The sequence below is a fragment of the Phyllobates terribilis genome, unplaced genomic scaffold, assembly GCF_046119375.1.
Source record: "Phyllobates terribilis strain yellow unplaced genomic scaffold, ASM4611937v1 Scaffold_8__6_contigs__length_399053987, whole genome shotgun sequence".
Classification (NCBI taxonomy): Eukaryota; Metazoa; Chordata; class Amphibia; order Anura; family Dendrobatidae; genus Phyllobates; species Phyllobates terribilis.
This window is the reverse complement of record NW_027362768.1, coordinates 396,295,772-396,315,229: the sequence shown is the minus strand read 5'-3', so window position 1 is coordinate 396,315,229 and position 19,458 is coordinate 396,295,772. Positions and strand designations below refer to the sequence as shown.

General features: G+C 53.0%; 1 protein-coding gene across 7 annotated transcripts in view; it reads left to right on the top strand.

The window, feature by feature from the left end:
* The window catches only part of LOC141157680 (plasma membrane calcium-transporting ATPase 2), a 513,073-nt gene that overhangs the window by 477,976 nt on the left and 15,639 nt on the right, over positions 1 to 19,458 (top strand). For 2 of the 7 annotated variants that reach the window (XM_073645229.1, XM_073645227.1), the window contains one exon: positions 12,582 to 12,747. The exons of 4 other annotated variants lie outside the window; for them this stretch is intronic. In XM_073645229.1, coding sequence (XP_073501330.1) covers positions 12,582 to 12,747 — 166 coding nt within the window. The remainder of the gene's footprint in view (positions 1 to 12,581; positions 12,748 to 19,458) is intronic. One more of the 7 variants, XM_073645230.1, reaches the window with a different exon arrangement.

Genomic DNA, 19,458 nt, shown 5'->3' with positions numbered 1-19,458 from the left:
CGCTTCACAGGCCGGGTATCTTCTGTTTTGGAACCCACTCCTGGGTCTGAGGGATACCGGTTCTGGCATGGAACGAATCAACTTTTTCACCTCAATCCACTCGGCTCGCAGTTCTCCTATTACTTCCTCCCAGTCAGCGCTGGCGGTCCTCTCTTTTGTTGGTGATTTAAGGTTCCCTTTCGGAGATGGCACTGGAGGGTCTCTATGATGATCTTTGGACTGGCCACCGGGGGTCTCCAACTTCAGTTGACTCATTTTGGTGATTTTAGGAGCAGAGCCTTTCTTTAACTTCTGTTCGCTCTCTAACTCCAAACTAGCTACCTCATTCACTTTTTTCAATTATGACTTCGTCCAAAATGTCAGGATCTTCTAGGTACTGTTTGAGCTGCAACTTGACATCTTTGCTGATTAACCCCGTTCCCAATGATCTCAAGAACTTCTTCTGGAATAGTCCAGCATCAAACTTCTCTTCCGCTTCTACATCTCTGGATGCAAACAACAGTCTATCCTTCAGTTCAATTGATCTGAACAAGAAACTTTGGGGTGATTCATTATTTTTCTGTGAGAGGTTAATGAGTCGGTGGAAGAATTCTGAAGTACTCTCTTCTTTATAGTGCCCTTTTAAAATCCTCTTCAGCTGTTGCAAGGTCAATTGACTCTTCATTTCTAGCATACTACGGAGGTTCAATCCTGGGCTGATCGCTTTCATCACCCCCTTAATGATCTCATCTGGATGGTAGCCTTTCTGTAAGCCTGCATCGATCTGGTGCAACAAGTTCATATAAGACAGTCTCTCTTTCTGTTCACACTCTCCAATCTGTCCCAGGATCTTGAATTCTTTCCTTATGGTGATTTGTGGTGTTAGAGAGGACTGTCTCCCTGATTTATCTAACCCGAGCAGGTTAAAGGTCCTGTCTGAGTCTATCACCCGTTCTGAGGTTTTGGTCGATTCCTGCAGGACTGTTGTTAGGGCTTTGAATTGTTCTTTCAATTCCTGTAGTTCAGTCTGTGGATGGAGATTCCTGCTTTTGGTAATTGGTGCCGCCCTTCCATCCTCCAACTTCCACCTGGTTAGAAACTGTGTTAGTTCCTGGAGAAAGTCCCCATGATGTCTTGAGCTTCTTTCTCCCCCAGCTCATCCATTTTTGCATTAATGGCAGCTAACAGTTGCCTGCGGTTGTGTGCTTTGGAAATCTGTTCTACTGACATCTTTATATGTTCTGCTACTGTTCTCAATTCTTCACAGGTTAACAGAAGAAGCAGCTCACTAATTCTGCCCATTTCTTTTTCCATATCTATTGCTGCTGGTGAGTTTTTATTTAAGGCTGGTCCCCTTTAGCTGGTGTAGCAGAGTTGAGTTGAGGTGCTATGCTGCTGTGTTGCTGTGTTTTTCCAGACACTTTTCCTCTTCTCCCTCTACACGCTAATTCCCATTCAGGATTCCCCGTACGGGCCACCAATGTTACACGCACATCGCCCAAGTTCAGATAGTGGCGAGACCGGTTACATGAATTCGTTGGAATCCTGGGGGAACCGTTACTCAGGGTGACCATAGACTGCAGCTTCTCTCAGGCACACGATAGATTCAGTTGCTGACCAGACACATCTGACAAGAGTCTTCATAAACGGTAGAACAGTAACATTTAATGAGGCACGGCCAGTGCAATGCAAATGTCTCTTTGAGCAACAGGCTCCAGTAATAACAGTACAGTCTCCTTTGCAGCACAGCAGTACACAGTCTATTATCCGGTAGCACAGTACAGCACAGTTTTAACGCATACACAATCACAGGCTTTTCTTTCACAAGGACTCAATAGTACATAGCATTCTTTATCCTGCATGGAGATGGAGGGGGGGTGTGATGAGGGAGATGATCCCTATGACACGATTCTTTCCAGTCCTTATCTTCCTGGCCGATAATACTCCACACCGTTAGCTCAGGGAGTCTATCTGACCTTTGTTTAGCTTCCCTCCTGACCTGAATTCTGTTCCCTTGCCTTCTGTCAGATAGAGATCATAAGCCACCTTTCTCTTCAGCTCTGACCAGACAGTAAACAACTTCCCCACAATCCCCCTGGGGCTCTGCTAAAACACTCCCCTTCTCCTCTGACTGTGTTAACCCCTCTAGTTGCTGGATGCTTCTGGAGCACAACACTTTCTGTCTCATGTGCTTGTGTTACTTCTAATAGTTACTGAATGCTTTTAAAGCAACAGCACTATTTCTGTATGTCACACTCTGCAACAGCACTACTTCTGCATGTCACACTCTGCAACAGCACTACTTCTGCATTTCACACACTACAACAGCACTACTTCTGCATGTCACACTCTACAACAGCACTACTTCTGCATTTCACACACTACAACAGCACTACTTCTGCATGTCACACTCTACAACAGCACTACTTCTGCATGTCACACTCTGCAACAGCACTACTTCTGCATTTCACACTCTGCAACAGCACTACTTCTGCATTTCACACTCTGCAACAGCACTACTTCTGCATGTCACACTCTGCAACAGCACTACTTCTGCATGTCACACTCTGTAACAGCACTACTTCTGCATGTCACACTCTGCAACAGCACTACTTCTGCATTTCACACTCTGCAACAGCACTACTTCTGTATGTCACACTCTGCAACAGCAATACTTCTGCATGTCACACTCTGCAACAGCACTACTTCTGCATTTCACTCTGCAACAGCACTACTCCTGCATTTCACACTCTGCAACAGCACTACTTCAGCATGTCACACTCTGCAACAGCACTACTTCTGCGTGTCACAGATACCACCACTGAGCTCCACCTCATATAGTCACTGAGAGGACCTACACAACACCAGGTATCAGGAAAGATACCAACACTGAGCTCCACCTCATACAGTCACTGAGAGGACCTACACAACACCAGGTATCAGGAAAGATACCAACACTGAGCTCCACCTCATACAGTCACTGAGAGGAGCTACACTACACCAGGTATTAGGAAAGATACCACCACTGTGCTCCACCTCATACAGTCACTGAGAGGAGCTTCACTACGCCAGGTATTAGGAAAGATACCACCACTGAGCATTACCTCATACAGTCACTGAGAGGAGCTACACTACACCAGGTATTAGGAAAGATACCACCACTGAGCTCCTTCTCATACAGTCACTGAGAGGACCTACACAACACCAGGTATCAGGAAAGATACCAACACTGAGCTCCACCTCATACAGTCACTGAGAGGAGCTACACTACACCAGGTATTAGGAAAGATACCACCACTGAGCGCCACCTCATACAGTCACTGAGAGGACCTACACAACACCAGGTATTAGGAAAGATACCACCACTGAGCTCCACCTCATACAGTCACTGAGAGGACCTACACAACACCAGGTATCAGGAAAGATACCAACACTGAGCTCCACCTCATATAGTCACTGAGAGGAGCTTCACTACGCCAGTTATTAGGAAAGATACCACCACTGAGCTCCACCTCATACAGTCACTGAGAGGACCTACACAACACCAGGTATTAGGAAAGATACCACCACTGAGCTCCACCTCATACAGTCACTGAGAGGAGCTACACTACACCAGGTATTAGGAAAGATACTACCACTGAACTCCTCCTCATATAGTCACTGAGAGGAGCTACACTACACCAGGTATTAGGAAAGATACCACCACTGAGCTCCTCCTCATATAGTCACTGAGAGGAGCTACACTACACCAGGTATTAGGAAAGATACCACCACTGAGCTCCTCCTCATACAGTCACTGAGAGGAGCGACACTACACCAGGTATTAGGAAAGATACTACCACTGAGCTCCTCCTCATATAGTCACTGAGAGGAGCTGCACTACACCAGGTATTAGGAAAGATACCACCACTGAGCTCCTCCTCATATAGTCACTGAGAGGAGCTGCACTACACCAGGTATTAGGAAAGATACCACCACTGAGCTCCTCCTCATACAGTCACCGAGAGGAGCTACACTACACCAGGTATTAGGAAAGATACCACCACTGACCTCCTCCTCATACAGTCACTGAGAGGAGCGACACTACACCAGGTATTAGGAAAGATACCACCACTGAGCTCCTCCTCATACAGTCACTGAGAGGAGCTGCACTACACCAGGTATTAGGAAAGATACCACCACTGAGCTCCTCCTCATACAGTCACTGAGAGGAGTTGCACTACACCAGGTATTAGGAAAGATACCACCACTGAGCTCCTCCTCACACAGTCACTGAGAGGAGCTACACTACACCAGGTATTAGGAAAGATACCACCACTGACCTCCTCCTCATATAGTCACTGAGAGGAGCTACACTACACCAGGTATTAGGAAAGATACCACCACTGAGCTCCTCCTCATATAGTCACTGAGAGGAGCTACACTACACCAGGTATTAGGAAAGATACCACCACTGATCTCCTCCTCATACAGTCTCTGAGAGGAGCTACACTACACCAGGTATTAGGAAAGATACCACCACTGAGCTCCTCCTCATACAGTCACTGAGAGGAACTACACTACACCAGGTATTAGGAAAGATACCAACACTGAGCTCCACCTCATACAGTCACTGAGAGGAGCTACACTACACCAGGTATTAGGAAAGATACTACCACTGACCTCCTCTTCATGCAGTCACTGAGAGGAGCTACACTACACCAGGTATTAGGAAAGATACCACCACTGTGCTCCTCCTCATACAGTCACTGAGAGGAGCTACACTACACCAGGTATTAGGAAAGATACCACCACTGAGCTCCTCCTCATACAGTCACTGAGAGGAGCTACACTACACCAGGTATTAGGAAAGATACCACCACTGAGCTCCTCCTCATACAGTCACTGAGAGGAGCTACACTACACCAGGTATTAGGAAAGATACCACCACTGAGCTCCTCCTCATATAGTCACTGAGAGGAGCTACACTACACCAGGTATTAGGAAAGATACCACCACTGAGCACCACCTCATACAGTCACTGAGAGGAGCTACACTACACCAGGTATTAGGAAAGATACCACCACTGAGCTCCTCCTCATACAGTCACTGAGAGGACCTACACAACACCAGGTATTAGGAAAGATACCACCACTGAGCTCCTCCTCATACAGTCACTGAGAGGAGCTACACTACACCAGGTATTAGGAAAGATACCACCACTGAGCACCACCTCATACAGTCACTGAGAGGAGCTACACTACACCAGGTATTAGGAAAGATACCACCACTGAGCTCCTCCTCATACAGTCACTGAGAGGAGCTACACTACACCAGGTATTAGGAAAGATACCACCACTGTGCTCCTCATACAGTCACTGAGAGGAGCTACACTACACCAGGTATTAGGAAAGATACCACCACTGAGCTCCTCCTCATACAGTCACTGAGAGGACCTACACAACACCAGGTATTAGGAAAGATACCACCACTGAGCTCCTCCTCATACAGTCACTGAGAGGAGCTACACTACACCAGGTATTAGGAAAGATACCACCACTGTGCTCCTCCTCATACAGTCATTGAGAGGAGCTACACTACACCAGGTATTAGGAAAGATACCACCACTGAGCTCCACCTCATACAGTCACTGAGATGAGCTACACTACACCAGGTATTAGGAAAGATACCACCACTGAGCTCCTCCTCATATAGTCACTGAGAGAAGCTACACTACACCAGGTATTAGGAAAGATACCACCACTGAGCTCCTCCTCATATAGTCACTGAGAGGAGCTACACTACACCAGGTATTAGGAAAGATACCACCACTGTGCTCCTCCTCATACAGTTACTGAGAGGAGCTACACTACACCAGGTATTAGGAAAGATACCACCACTGAGCTCCTCCTCATACAGTCACTGAGAGGAGCTACACTACACCAGGTATTAGGAAAGATACCACCACTGAGCTCCTCCTCATACAGTCACTGAGAGGAGCTACACTACACCAGGTATTAGGAAAGATACCACCACTGAGCTCCTCCTCATATAGTCACTGAGAGGAGCTACACTACACCAGGTATTAGGAAAGATACCACCACTGAGCACCACCTCATACAGTCACTGAGAGGAGCTACACTACACCAGGTATTAGGAAAGATACCACCACTGAGCTCCTCCTCATACAGTCACTGAGAGGACCTACACAACACCAGGTATTAGGAAAGATACCACCACTGAGCTCCTCCTCATACAGTCACTGAGAGGAGCTACACTACACCAGGTATTAGGAAAGATACCACCACTGAGCACCACCTCATACAGTCACTGAGAGGAGCTACACTACACCAGGTATTAGGAAAGATACCACCACTGAGCTCCTCCTCATACAGTCACTGAGAGGAGCTACACTACACCAGGTATTAGGAAAGATACCACCACTGTGCTCCTCATACAGTCACTGAGAGGAGCTACACTACACCAGGTATTAGGAAAGATACCACCACTGAGCTCCTCCTCATACAGTCACTGAGAGGACCTACACAACACCAGGTATTAGGAAAGATACCACCACTGAGCTCCTCCTCATACAGTCACTGAGAGGAGCTACACTACACCAGGTATTAGGAAAGATACCACCACTGTGCTCCTCCTCATACAGTCATTGAGAGGAGCTACACTACACCAGGTATTAGGAAAGATACCACCACTGAGCTCCACCTCATACAGTCACTGAGATGAGCTACACTACACCAGGTATTAGGAAAGATACCACCACTGAGCTCCTCCTCATATAGTCACTGAGAGAAGCTACACTACACCAGGTATTAGGAAAGATACCACCACTGAGCTCCTCCTCATATAGTCACTGAGAGGAGCTACACTACACCAGGTATTAGGAAAGATACCACCACTGTGCTCCTCCTCATACAGTTACTGAGAGGAGCTACACTACACCAGATATTAGGAAAGATACCACCACTGAGCTCCTCCTCATACAGTCACTGAGAGGACCTACACAACACCAGGTATTAGGAAAGATACCACCACTGAGCTCCTCCTCATACAGTCACTGAGAGGAGCTGCACTACACCAGGTATTAGGAAAGATACCACCACTGAGCTCCGCCTCATACAGTCACTGAGAGGAGCTACACTACACCAGGTATTAGGAAAGATACCACCACTGAGCGCCAGCTCATACAGTCACTGAGAGGAGCTACACTACACCAGGTATTAGGAAAGATACCACCACTGAGCTCCACCTCATACAGTCACTGAGAGGAGCTACACTACACCAGGTATTAGGAAAGATACCACCACTGAGATCCTCCTCATACAGTCACTGAGAGGAGCTACACTACACCAGGTATTAGGAAAGATACTACCACTGAGCTCCTCCTCATACAGTCACTGAGAGGACCTACACTACACCAGGTATTAGGAAAGATACCACCACTGAGCTCCTCCTCATACAGTCACTGAGAGGAGCTACACTACACCAGGTATTAGGAAAGATACCACCACTGAGCTCCTCCTCATACAGTCACTGAGAGGAGCTACACTACACCAGGTATTAGGAAAGATACTACCACTGAGCTCCTCCTCATACAGTCACTGAGAGGAGCTACACTACACCAGGTATTAGGAAAGATACCACCACTGAGCTCCTCCTCATACAGTCACTGAGAGGAGCTACACTACACCAGGTATTAGGAAAGATACCACCACTGAGCTCCTCCTCATACAGTCACTGAGAGGAGCTACACTACACCAGGTATTAGGAAAGATACCACCACTGAGCTCCACCTCATACAGTCACTGAGAGGAGCTACACTACACCAGGTATTAGGAAAGATACCACCACTGAGCTCCTCCTCATACAGTCACTGAGAGGAGCTACACTACACCAGGTATTAGGAAAGATACTACCACTGAGCTCCTCCTCATACAGTCACTGAGAGGACCTACACTACACCAGGTATTAGGAAAGATACCACCACTGAGCTCCTCCTCATACAGTCACTGAGAGGAGCTACACAACACCAGGTATTAGGAAAGATACTACCACTGTGCTCCACCTCATACAGTCACTGAGAGGAGCTACACTACACCAGGTATTAGGAAAGATACCACCACTGAGCTCCTCCTCATACAGTCACTGAGAGGAGCTGCACTACACCAGGTATTAGGAAAGATACCACCACTGTGCTCCTCCTCATACAGTCACTGAGAGGAGATACACTACACCAGGTATTAGGAAAGATACCACCACTGAGCTCCTCCTCATACAGTCACTGAGAGGAGCTACACTACACCAGGTATTAGGAAAGATACCACCACTGAGCTCCTCCTCATACAGTCACTGAGAGGAGCTACACTACACCAGGTATTAGGAAAGATACCACCACTGAGCTCCTCCTCATACAGTCACTGAGAGGAGCTACACTACACCAGGTATTAGGAAAGATACCACCACTGTGCTCCACCTCATACAGTCACTGAGAGGAGCTACACTACACCAGGTATTAGGAAAGATACCACCACTGAGCACCACCTCATACAGTCACTGAGAGGAGCTGCACTACACCAGGTATTAAGAAAGATACCACCACTGAGCTCCTCCTCATACAGTCACTGAGAGGAGCTGCACTACACCAGGTATTAGGAAAGATACCACCACTGAGCTCCTCCTCATACAGTCACTGAGAGGAGCTACACTACACCAAGTATTAGGAAAGATACCACCACTGAGCTCCTCCTCATACAGTCACTGAGAGGAGCTGCACTACACCAGGTATTAGGAAAGATACCACCACTGAGCTCCTCCTCATACAGTCACTGAGAGGAGCTGCACTACACCAGGTATTAGGAAAGATACCACCACTGAGCTCCTCCTCATACAGTCACTGAGAGGAGCTACACTACACCAAGTATTAGGAAAGATACCACCACTGAGCTCCTCCTCATACAGTCACTGAGAGGAGCTGCACTACACCAGGTATTAAGAAAGATACCACCACTGAGCTCCTCCTCATATAGTCACTGAGAGGAGCTGCACTACACCAGGTATTAGGAAAGATACCACCACTGAGCTCCTCCTCATACAGTCACTGAGAGGAGCTACACTACACCAGGTATTAGGAAAGATACCACCACTGAGCTCCACCTCATACAGTCACTGAGAGGAGCTACACTACACCAGGTATTAGGAAAGATACTACCACTGAGCTCCTCCTCATACAGTCACTGAGAGGACCTACACTACACCAGGTATTAGGAAAGATACCACCACTGAGCTCCTCCTCATACAGTCACTGAGAGGAGCTACACTACACCAGGTATTAGGAAAGATACCACCACTGTGCTCCTCCTCATACAGTCACTGAGAGGAGCTACACTACACCAGGTATTAGGAAAGATACCACCACTGAGCTCCTCCTCATACAGTCACTGAGAGGAGCTACACTACACCAGGTATTAGGAAAGATACCACCACTGAGCTCCTCCTCATACAGTCACTGAGAGGAGCTACACTACACCAGGTATTAGGAAAGATACTACCACTGAGCTCCTCCTCATACAGTCACTGAGAGGAGCTACACTACACCAGGTATTAGGAAAGATACCACCACTGAGCTCCACCTCATACAGTCACTGAGAGGAGCTACACTACACCAGGTATTAGGAAAGATACCACCACTGAGCTCCTCCTCATACAGTCACTGAGAGGACCTACACTACACCAGGTATTAGGAAAGATACCACCACTGTGCTCCTCCTCATACAGTCACTGAGAGGAGATACACTACACCAGGTATTAGGAAAGATACCACCACTGTGCTCCTCCTCATACAGTCACTGAGAGGAGCTACACTACACCAGGTATTAGGAAAGATACCACCACTGAGCTCCTCCTCATACAGTCACTGAGAGGAGCTACACTACACCAGGTATTAGGAAAGATACCACCACTGTGCTCCTCCTCATACAGTCACTGAGAGGAGATACACTACACCAGGTATTAGGAAAGATACCACCACTGTGCTCCTCCTCATACAGTCACTGAGAGGAGCTACACTACACCAGGTATTAGGAAAGATACCACCACTGAGCTCCTCCTCATACAGTCACTGAGAGGAGCTACACTGCACCAGGTATTAGGAAAGATACCACCACTGAGCTCCTCCTCATACAGTCACTGAGAGGAGCTACACTACACCAGGTATTAGGAAAGATACTACCACTGAGCTCCTCCTCATATAGTCACTGAGAGGAGCTACACTACACCAGGTATTAGGAAAGATACCACCACTGTGCTCCTCCTCATACAGTCACTGAGAGGAGATACACTACACCAGGTATTAGGAAAGATACCACCACTGTGCTCCTCCTCATACAGTCACTGAGAGGAGCTACACTACACCAGGTATTAGGAAAGATACCACCACTGAGCTCCTCCTCATACAGTCACTGAGAGGAGCTACACTGCACCAGGTATTAGGAAAGATACCACCACTGAGCTCCTCCTCATACAGTCACTGAGAGGAGCTACACTACACCAGGTATTAGGAAAGATACCACCACTGAGCTCCACCTCATACAGTCACTGAGAGGAGCTACACTACACCAGGTATTAGGAAAGATACTACCACTGAGCTCCTCCTCATATAGTCACTGAGAGGAGCTACACTACACCAGGTATTAGGAAAGATACTACCACTGAGCTCCTCCTCATATAGTCACTGAGAGGAGCTACACTACACCAGGTATTAGGAAAGATACTACCACTGAGCTCCTCCTCATATAGTCACTGAGAGGAGCTACACTACACCAGATATTAGGAAAGATACCACCACTGAGCTCCTCATCATACAGTCACTGAGAGGAGCTACACTACACCAGGTATTAGGAAAGATACCACCACTGAGCTCCTCCTCATACAGTCACTGAGAGGAGCTACACTACACCAGGTATTAGGAAAGATACTACCACTGAGCTCCTCCTCATATAGTCACTGAGAGGAGCTACACTACACCAGGTATTAGGAAAGATACCACCACTGAGCTCCTCCTCATACAGTCACTGAGAGGACCTACACTACACCAGGTATTAGGAAAGATACCACCACTGAGCTCCTCCTCATACAGTCACTGAGAGGACCTACACTACACCAGGTATTAGGAAAGATACTACCACTGATCTCCTCCTCATATAGTCACTGAGAGGAGCTACACTACACCAGGTATTAGGAAAGATACCACCACTGTGCTCCTCCTCATACAGTCACTGAGAGGAGCTACACTACACCAGGTATTAGGAAAGATACCACCACTGATCTCCTCCTCATACAGTCACTGAGAGGAGATACACTACACCAGGTATTAGGAAAGATACCACCACTGTGCTCCTCCTCATACAGTCACTGAGAGGAGCTACACTACACCAGGTATTAGGAAAGATACCACCACTGATCTCCTCCTCATATAGTCACTGAGAGGAGCTACACTACACCAGGTATTAGGAAAGATACCACCACTGAGCACCACCTCATACAGTCACTGAGAGGAGCTACACTACACCAGGTATTAGGAAAGATACCACCACTGAGCTCTTCCTCATATAGTCACTGAGAGGAGCTACACTACACCAGGTATTAGGAAAGATACCACCACTGAGCTCCTCCTCATACAGTCACTGAGAGGACCTACACTACACCAGGTATTAGGAAAGATACCACCACTGAGCTCCTCCTCATACAGTCACTGAGAGGACCTACACTACACCAGGTATTAGGAAAGATACTACCACTGATCTCCTCCTCATATAGTCACTGAGAGGAGCTACACTACACCAGGTATTAGGAAAGATACCACCACTGTGCTCCTCCTCATACAGTCACTGAGAGGAGCTACACTACACCAGGTATTAGGAAAGATACCACCACTGATCTCCTCCTCATATAGTCACTGAGAGGAGCTACACTACACCAGGTATTAGGAAAGATACCACCACTGAGCACCACCTCATACAGTCACTGAGAGGAGCTACACTACACCAGGTATTAGGAAAGATACCACCACTGAGCTCCTCCTCATATAGTCACTGAGAGGAGCTACACTACACCAGGTATTAGAAGCAGATGAATGACAGTACCATTTTACTATACAGGGAGAGACGTTGGTAGCCACTTTGGACTTGGTTTTAGTTTTCCTTTTGGTGGCTGCATCCATTTTATAAATTAGTCTGATTTGCCAATGCAATGTTTATGATATCTCGCTAGGTTTGGCAGCAATGCATATGACCGCTTATTGTCCTCCTATACAGTCAATGTTAACGGCAGGGAAAAGAGACCAAGATTTTATGTGCTAATGTCAGAAATTGTCAGCAAATAGAAGTGATGTAAGTCCTTCCTCAATGTCATCCCGGTGGCTGTGTATGTGTTAGATTACTCGGCATCACCTTGTGTAGCTCACATTGTATTCCTTGTATATTATGTTGATTGCCTCCATCTGTGCTTTGTGTGTCTTTGTAATGTTTTGTGGATTTTTTTAGGATTATTGTTAGTCTATGTCGCATGCAGTGTTAAAGAAACTTGTCTCGTTTTCTGCTCCATTACAGATTGAAGTAGTGAATACTTTCAAGAGTGGGGCTTCCTTTCAGGGGGCCCTGAGGAGACAATCGTCTACCACCAGCCAGAACCAGGATGTAACCAATATTTCTAGCCCTAGTCATGTCTCGTTGTCCAATGCTCTTTCTTCTCCTACCAGCACATCAGCGGCAGGGCGTGAGTTTGCCTTCTTACTGCCTCAAATCCACAGAGATGCCAACTAGTCTGCAGGCCTCTTCCATCATTTATTGTGTCCTTCATAGTGCAAGCCCAGTAGAGACGCCTACACACCTCTTCATTATCACATGTTCCCCGTACAGGTCAGATCTGCGGGGTCCTTGCAGCAGTGATGAAAAACCCTCCTTCCAAAATGGAGGAAGAGAAACGAATCCCACAGAGAATGTTTCATTTGTTTTCTCTTGCTCGAGTCCAAAACATGAAAATTGAAGGGAAACTGGACCTGTTGTAAAGCCACAGGACCGGGGACCTGGAGCTCGCGTAGAGCCACAGGACCGGGGACCTGGAGCTCGCGTAGAGCCACAGGACCGGGTACCTGGAGCTCGCGTAGAGCCACAGGACCGGGCACCTGGAGCTCGCGTAGAGCCACAGGACCGGGGACCTGAAGCTCGTGTAGAGCCACAGGACCGGGCACCTGGAGCTCGCGTAGAGCCACAGGACCGGGTACCTGGAGCTCGCGTAGAGCCACAGGACCGGGGACCTGAAGCTCGTGTAGAGCCACAGGACCGGGCACCTGGAGCTCGCGTAGAGCCACAGGACCGGGTACCTGGAGCTCGCGTAGAGCCACAGAACCGGGGACCTGAAGCTCGTGTAGAGCCACAGGACCGGGCACCTGGAGCTCGCGTACAGCCACAGGACCGGGGACCTGGAGCTCGCGTAGAGCCACAGGACCGGGGACCTGAAGCTCGTGTAGAGCCACAGGACCGGGCACCTGGAGCTCGCGTAGAGCCACAGGACCGGGTACCTGGAGCTCGCGTAGAGCCACAGGACCGGGCACCTGGAGCTCGCGTAGAGCCACAGGACCGGGTACCTGGAGCTCACGTACAGCCACAGGACCGGGGACATGGAGCTCGTGTACAGCCACAGGACCAGGTACCTGGAGCTCACGTACAGCCACAGGACCGGGGACCTGGAGCTCTTGTAGAGCCACAGGACCGGGCACCTGGAGCTCGCGTAGAGCCACAGGACCGGGTACCTGGAGCTCGTGTAGAGCCACAGGACCGGGGACCTGGAGCTCGTGTAGAGCCACAGGACCGGGCACCTGGAGCTCGCGTAGAGCCACAGGACCGGGTACCTGGAGCTCGTGTAGAGCCACAGGACCGGGCACCTGGAGCTCGCGTAGAGCCACAGGACCGGGTACCTGGAGCTCACGTACAGCCACAGGACCGGGTACCTGGAGCTCGTGTACAGCCACAGGACCGGGTACCTGGAGCTCACGTACAGCCACAGGACCGGGAACCTGGAGCTCGCGTAGAGCCATAGGACTGTGTACCTGGAGCTCGCGTAGAGCCACAGGACCGGGTACCTGGAGCTCGCATAGAGCCACAGGACCGGGTTACCTGGAGCTCGCGTACAGCCACAGGACCGGGTACCTGGAGCTCGAGTACAGCCACAGGACCGGGTACCTGGAGCTCGCGTACAGCCACAGGACCGGGCACTTGGAGCTCGCGTACAGCCACAGGACCAGGCACCTGGAGCTCGCATACAGCCACAGGACCGGGCACCTGGAGCTCGCATACAGCCACAGGACCAGGCACCTGGAGCTCGCATACAGCCACAGGACCGGGCACCTGGAGCTCGCGTACAGCCACAGGACCGGGTACCTGGAGCTCGAGTACAGCCACAGGACCGGGTACCTGGAGCTCGCGTACAGCCACAGGACCGGGCACCTGGAGCTCGCGTACAGCCACAGGACCAGGCACCTGGAGCTCGCGTACAGCCACAGGACCAGGGACCTGGAGCTTGCGTACAGCCACAGGACCGGGTACCTGGAGCTCGCGTACAGCCACAGGACCGGGTACCTGGAGCTCGCGTACAGCCACAGGACCGGGCACCTGGAGCTCGCGTACAGCCACAGGACCAGGCACCTGGAGCTCGCGTACAGCCACAGGACCAGGGACCTGGAGCTTGCGTACAGCCACAGGACCGGGGACCTGAAGCTCGCATACAGCCACAGGACCGGGGACCTGGAGCTCGCGTACAGCCACAGGACCGGGGACCTGGAGCTCGCGTACAGCCACAGGACCGGGTACCTGGAGCTCGCGTACAGCCACAGGACCGGGGACCTGGAGCTCGCGTATAGCCACAGGACCAGGGACCTGGAGCTCGCGTACAGCCACAGGACCGGGTACCTGGAGCTCGCGTACAGCCACAGGACCGGGGACCTGGAGCTCGCGTACAGCCACAGGACCGGGGACCTGGAGCTCGCATACAGCCACAGGACCGGGTACCTGGAGCTCGTGTACAGCCACAGGACCGGGGACCTGGAGCTCGCATACAGCCACAGGACCGGGGACCTGGAGCTCGCGTACAGCCACAGGACCGGGTACCTGGAGCTCGCGTACAGCCACAGGACCGGGGACCTGGAGCTCGCATACAGCCACAGGACCGGGTACCTGGAGCTCGAGTACAGCCACAGGAACGGGTACCTGGAGCTCGCGTACAGCCACAGGACCGGGCACTTGGAGCTCGCGTACAGCCACAGGACCGGGCACCTGGAGCTCGCGTACAGCCACAGGACCGGGCACCTGGAGCTCGCGTACAGCCACAGGACCAGAGACCTGGAGCTTGCGTACAGCCACAGGACCGGGTACCTGGAGCTCACGTACAGCCACAGGACCGGGGACCTGGAGCTCGCATACAGCCACAGGACCGGGGACCTGGAGCTCGCGTACAGCCACAGGACCGGGTACCTGGAGCTCGCGTACAGCCACAGGACCGGGGACCTGGAGCTCGCATACAGCCACAGGACCAGGGACCTGGAGCTTGCGTACAGCCACAGGACCGGGTACCTGGAGCTCCTGTACAGCCACAGGACCGGGGACCTGGAGCTCACGTACAGCCACAGGACCGGGTACCAGGAGCTCCTGTACAGCCACAGGACCGGGTACCTGGAGCTCACGTACAGCCACAAGACCGGGTACCTGGAGCTCGCATACAGCCACAGGACCGGGTACCTTGAGCTCGCGTACAGCCTCAGGACCGGGTACCTGGAGCTCGCGTACAGCTACAGGACCATGTACCTGGAGCTCGCGTATAGTCACAGGATCATGTACCTGGAGCTCGCGTACAGCCACAGGACCGGGCACCTGGAGCTCGCGTACAGCCACAGGACCATGTACCTGGAGCTCGCGTACAGTCACAGGACCGGGTACCTGGAGCTCGCGTACAGCCACAGGACCGGGCACCTGGAGCTCGCGTACAGCCACAGGACCGGGCACCTGGAGCTCGCGTACAGCCACAAGACCATGTACCTGGAGCTCGCGTACAGTCACAGGATCATGTACCTGGAGCTCGCGTACAGTCACAGGATCATGTACCTGGAGCTCGCGTACAGCCACAGGATCATGTACCTGGAGCTCGCGTACAGCCACAGGACCGGGCACCTGGAGCTCGCGTACAGCCACAGGACCGGGGACCTGGAGCTCGCGTACAGCCACAGGAACGGGTATCTGGAGCTCGCGTACAGCCACAGGACCGGGCACCTGGAGCTCGCGTACAGCCACAGGACCAGGCACCTGGAGCTCGTGTAGAGCCACAGGACCGGGTACCTGGAGCTTGAGTACAGCCACAGGAACGGGTACCTGGAGCTCGCGTACAGCCACAGGACCGGGCACTTGGAGCTCGCGTACAGCCACAGGACCGGGCACCTGGAGCTTCCGTACAGCCACAGGACCGGGCACCTGGAGCTCGCGTACAGCCACAGGACCAGGGACCTGGAGCTTGCGTACAGCCACAGGACCGGGTACCTGGAGCTCACGTACAGCCACAGGACCGGGGACCTGGAGCTCGCATACAGCCACAGGACCGGGGACCTGGAGCTTGCGTACAGCCACAGGACCGGGGACCTGGAGCTCGCGTACAGCCACAGGACCGGGTACCTGGAGCTCGCGTACAGCCACAGGATCGGGGACCTGGAGCTCGCATACAGCCACAGGACCAGGGACCTGGAGCTTGCGTACAGCCACAGGACCGGGTACCTGGAGCTCCTGTACAGCCACAGGACCGGGTACCTGGAGCTCCTGTACAGCCACAGGAACGGGGACCTGGAGCTCGCGTACAGCCACAGGACCGGGTACCTGGAGCTCCTGTACAGCCACAGGACCGGGTACCTGGAGCTCGCGTACAGCCACAGGACCGGGTACCTGGAGCTCGCGTACAGCCACAAGACCGGGTACCTGGAGCTCGCATACAGCCACAGGACCGGGTACCTGGAGCTCGCGTACAGCCTCAAGACCGGGTACCTGGAGCTCGCGTACAGCCACAGGACCGGGTACCTGGAGCTCGCGTACAGCCACAGGACCATGTACCTGGAGCTCGCGTATAGTCACAGGATCATGTACCTGGAGCTCGCGTACAGCCACAGGACCGGGCACCTGGAGCTCGCGTACAGCCACAGGACCGGGCACCTGGAGCTCGCGTACAGCCACAGGACCGGGCACTTGGAGCTCGCGTACAGCCACAGGACCGGGCACCTGGAGCTCGCGTACAGCCACAGGACCAGGCACCTGGAGCTCGCGTACAGCCACAGGACCAGGGACCTGGAGCTTGCGTACAGCCACAGGACCGGGTACCTGGAGCTCGCGTACAGCCACAGGACCGGGGACCTGAAGCTCGCATACAGCCACAGGACCGGGGACCTGGAGCTCGCGTACAGCCACAGGACCGGGTACCTGGAGCTCGCGTACAGCCACAGGACCGGGGACCTGAAGCTCGCGTATAGCCACAGGACCAGGGACCTGGAGTTCGCGTACAGCCACAGGACCGGGTACCTGGAGCTCCTCTACAGCCACAGGACCGGGGACCTGGAGCTCACGTACAGCCACAAGACCGGGCACCTGGAGCTCGCGTACAGCCACAGGACCGGGGACCTGGAGCTCGCGTACAGCCACAGGACCGGGGACCTGGAGCTCGTGTAGAGCCACAGGACCGGGTACCTGGAGCTCGCGTACAGCCACAGGACCGGGGACCTGGAGCTCGTGTAGAGCCACAGGACCGGGTACCTGGAGCTCCAGTACAGCCACAGGAACGGGTACCTGGAGCTCGCGTACAGCCACAGGACCGGGCACTTGAAGCTCGCGTACAGCCACAGGACCGGGCACCTGGAGCTCGCGTACAGCCACAGGACCGGGCACCTGGAGCTCGCGTACAGCCACAGGACCAGGGACCTGGAGCTTGCGTACAGCCACAGGACCGGGTACCTGGAGCTCACGTACAGCCACAGGACCGGGGACCTGGAGCTCGCATACAGCCACAGGACCGGGGACCTGGAGCTCGCGTACAGCCACAGGACCGGGTACCTGGAGCTCGCGTACAGCCACAGGACCGGGGACCTGGAGCTCGCATACAGCCACAGGACCAGGGACCTGGAGCTTGCGTACAGCCACAGGACCGGGTACCTGGAGCTCCTGTACAGCCACAGGACCGGGGACCTGGAGCTCGCGTACAGCCACAGGACCGGGTACCTGGAGCTCCTGTACAGCCACAGAACCGGGTACCTGGAGCTCGCGTACAGCCACAGGACCGGGTACCTGGAGCTCGCGTACAGCCACAAGACCGGGTACCTGGAGCTCGCATACAGCCACAGGACCGGGTACCTGGAGCTTGCGTACAGCCTCAGGACCGGGTACCTGGAGCTCGCGTACAGCCACAGGACCGGGTACCTGGAGCTCGCGTACAGCCACAGGACCATGTACCTGGAGCTCGCGTATAGTCACAGGATCATGTACCTGGAGCTCGCGTACAGCCACAGGACCGGGCACCTGGAGCTCGCGTACAGCCACAGGACCATGTACCTGGAGCTCGCGTACAGTCACAGGACCGGGTACCTGGAGCTCGCGTACAGCCACAAGACCGGGCACCTGGAGCTCGCGTACAGCCACAGGACCGGGCACCTGGAGCTCGCGTACAGCCACAAGACCATGTACCTGGAGCTCGCGTACAGTCACAGGATCATGTACCTGGAGCTCGCGTACAGTCACAGGATCATGTACCTGGAGCTCGCGTACAGCCACAGGATCATGTACCTGGAGCTCGCATACAGCCACAGGACCGGGTACCTGGAGCTCGCGTACAGCCACAGGACCGGGGACATGGAGCTCGTGTACAGCCACAGGACCAGGTACCTGGAGCTCACGTACAGCCACAGGACCGGGGACCTGGAGCTCGCATACAGCCACAGGACCGGGTACCTGGAGCTCACGTACAGCCACAGGACCGGGAACCTGGAGCTCGCGTAGAGCCATAGGACTGTGTACCTGGAGCTCGCGTAGAGCCACAGGACCGGGTACCTGGAGCTCGCGTACAGCCACAGGACCGGGCACCTGGAGCTCGCGTACAGCCACAGGACCGGGCACCTGGAGCTCGTGTAGAGCCACAGGACCGGGTACCTGGAGCTTGAGTACAGCCACAGGAACGGGTACCTGGAGCTCGCGTACAGCCACAGGACCGGGCACTTGGAGCTCGCGTACAGCCACAGGACCGGGCACCTGGAGCTCACGTACAGCCACAGGACCGGGCACCTGGAGCTCGCATACAGCCACAGGACCAGGGACCTGGAGCTTGTGTACAGCCACAGGACCGGGTACCTGGAGCTCACGTACAGCCACAGGACCGGGGACCTGGAGCTCGCGTACAGCCACAGGACCAGGG